This window comes from Elephantulus edwardii, unplaced genomic scaffold (assembly GCF_000299155.1).
Source record: "Elephantulus edwardii isolate Elephantulus edwardi_28Jun2011 unplaced genomic scaffold, EleEdw1.0 scaffold00044, whole genome shotgun sequence".
In the NCBI taxonomy this organism is placed as follows: Eukaryota; Metazoa; Chordata; class Mammalia; order Macroscelidea; family Macroscelididae; genus Elephantulus; species Elephantulus edwardii.
The window spans coordinates 10,000,071-10,003,170 of NW_006399794.1; the positions used below are offsets into that span (position 1 = coordinate 10,000,071).

General features: G+C 37.7%; 1 protein-coding gene across 1 annotated transcript; it reads right to left on the minus strand.

Moving 5' to 3' along the window:
• Positions 1–407: 407 nt before the first annotated feature.
• Positions 408–1,414, minus strand: LOC102876696 (olfactory receptor 52E4-like). The gene has a single exon (XM_006885479.1). The coding sequence runs from the start codon at positions 1,401–1,403 to the stop codon at positions 465–467; it is 939 nt and encodes a 312-aa protein (XP_006885541.1). The 5' UTR covers positions 1,404–1,414; the 3' UTR covers positions 408–464.
• Positions 1,415–3,100: the final 1,686 nt, after the last annotated feature.

A 3,100-nucleotide genomic window follows, 5' to 3' on the forward strand; every position in this document is an offset into this window, starting at 1 on the left:
TTATTGGAAAAGGAATGAAAGAGAAAGAAAGGGAAGGGAAAAAAGCAAGAATGACAATGGAAATATTTTTTTTAAAGAGAGAGGAAGAAATTTGGAGATTACTATAAATCATGTAAAAATATGGATGAGTAAATGTTCTAGTTTAGACATTGCTTCAAATAGATGTATAACCTTCCTCTGGTCATTATTAGATCAATGTTCCTTCAAGTTTTACTTGCAAGAGAAGATTTAAGAAGAACTGGGGATAGTTGATGTTCTTCTCCATTAATTTCTTCTGTTTATCCAGTTGCATATGGAAGAAGGGCCTAATAGTAAAGACAGCTTTATCTGTCAGCTTTGCTTTACAGCCACTCAAAAGAAATGAAAAATTTGGCCATTGCTCCATGTTATAGAAGATGTATAAAAGAGCTCATGTTATTATATTTTGGGTTATTAAGTGGCAATATTTTTAAATATTTATAAATCTATTCTTTCTGTACAAATATCTTTACAACTCGTTCCCGGATCTGCTTGGTCCTGACTCCATAGATGACTGGGTTAAGGGCAGGTGGGACAACCACATATAGATTAGCCAGAAGGATATGGATGTAGCGAGGAATGTTATGGCCAAAGCGATGGGTCATAAATGAAAAAAATGCTGGTGTATAGAAACACAGCATGACACAAACATGGGAGCCACAGGTGTTGAGAGCCTTTAGTCGGGCATCTTGAGAGGGGAGGCGGAAAACAGCTCTGAGGATGAGTGCATAGGACGAGGCAATCAAGATCACATCCACAACAATGTTAGAAATCACCATGAGCCCATAGATGATGTTGATCTTGATGGGTGCACAAGCCAGTCGGGCAAGACCCATGTGCTCACAGTATGTGTGAGGGATGATGTAATGTCCACAGAAGGGGAGTCGCAGAATGAGAAACACAAATGGGGTCACAAGAACTAAATTTCTTCCAATAACAATAGAGCCTAAAATAAGCATGGTCTTATTGGTGAGGATCATGGTGTACTGGAGAGGGTTGCAGATGGCAACAAAGCGGTCATAGGCCATGACCACTAGTAGGACAGTCTCCATGCCTGTAAACATGTGGATAAAGAACATCTGAATAAGGCATCCCCAAAAACTTATCTCTTGGAGCTTGAACCAGAAGATACCCAGCATTTTGGGGATAGTGGATGTGGATAGACCTAGATCAATTATAGACAGCATGGCCAGAAAGTAGAACATGGGTTGGTGGAGGCTCTGTTCAGTCTTGATCACAAAGAGGATAGTGATATTCCCCAAAAGGGCAATCAGGTACACAATACAAAACGGAAACGCGATCCAGACGTGTACCGTTTCTAGGCCTGGTATGCCTAGAAGGAGAAAGAAGAGAGGATGGAACTGGGTGTCGTTGAGAGCAGACATTCTTTTAGCAAGTGCCATGATATCCTATTATGATTGCAGACTCTCACTTTCTTGAATTTCTTCTGTTATCAGTGTCCTGGAGAGATAGGAAGACCTCAGATCAGTGCACTGGAGGAATCTAGAAGCTGTTAACTTACCAACAGCAGAAATTCTGTTCTTTCTGGATATAACTGAGTAACCATCTCAGCACCTTTTGCTCTATGATTTGGTTCTACTTCTAGATTTGCAGGGTGATGTTCCAAAATTGACAGGTTAGTTAGAAATGAAGACATATGCAGTCAAATAGACAAGGGTAACAGCCTGACCCATGTAATTTCTGAGTATGATCAGTTCTTGATTTGAAATTTGACTTCAAATATAGTATAATTCTTGCATCCTGTAGACTGCATGCAATACACTTATGTATGTGAGCACAAGTTAAAATTCGAGATTAAGTAGATCTAACCACTTCTTAGACATTCATTTGACCTAGGAGGCTTACTCAGATGGTCTCTCAGTTGCTTCCCCACGCCCCACTTGTCTTTCTATCTCTACTATCAAAACAGACTCTTTCTATTGTCAGCCTACTGCTATTGTTTCTTAATCTGCTAAGATTGTCTCAATTACAAATCCTGTTTCTCTAGTCTTCTGTTCATTGGGGCATAACTAGTATCCTTCTATTAAATTACCTTCTGTTTGTCAGCCAGATAAGTTAATGTTTTTTGTACCCTACCATATCAATATTATGCCTGTTTATGCACAGTTTATTAAAAGATTATATATCTAGAAAAATTGTTGATATGGAAAAGAACATGTTTGTAAGGAAACTTCCTTTATTCTATTCAAGAACATTACTTTTTTAAAAACAAAACAGTCACAATACTCCATACCCTTATAGTTCCGTAGCAACTTGTATAACCTAAATTGTATACTACTAAATAATATTCATTCCTTTAATATTACACACTTACACTTGCTACCAGGGGCAAAGAACCAGGAGATATTGATTTTAATGTTCCTAGTACTTCTACTTCCATATGAAGTTTTGCTCTCACCTGTTCAGTATTTTGCTGTTGAATTAAGATTTGTGTATTTTTATCTCTCTGTAGGGAAAAAAGAAAGAAAAAGAAAGAATATATTTGTTATGTAGGAAAGCACGTGTAAATTTTTCTGTAACTTTGTAAGTTGCTATTGTGTAGAAGAAATACCAAAGCAAGTGAGTTAATAAGCTGTTTTTCTTTGAGAAGAAAAGTAGAATATCTTGATAAAAACTGGATATAAATCAGCTTCAGAGCAGAGCACAGAGTTTTAGTTTTTCAGTGCTGAGGAGAAAACTTGAGACTGATAACTCAGAGGGCAATATTTGGAGGACTTGGTTTGAAAGAGATACTTCCTCATAAAAGCTAGGATGACTCATCCCAAGCTATGTTGTTAGGATCAGCCTTTTCTCTGATGTTGCTCTTTCTCAACATGACATTTCTCTCATGGATGAAATGTATTCAGACAAGAGGCAGAAAGATTAACCTCTGACAGGATAGCTCAAAATCAGCAGAACTTTCTCTCTCATACAGTTGGACAAAAATGCTTCTCCAACAAGCACATGAAGAAATGTTCAAAATCCCTAGCCCTGAGAGACATGCAAATCAAGACAACCATGAGATATCATCTCACTCCAGTAAGACTAGCAAAATTTAACAGAACAGCAAGCAACAAATGCT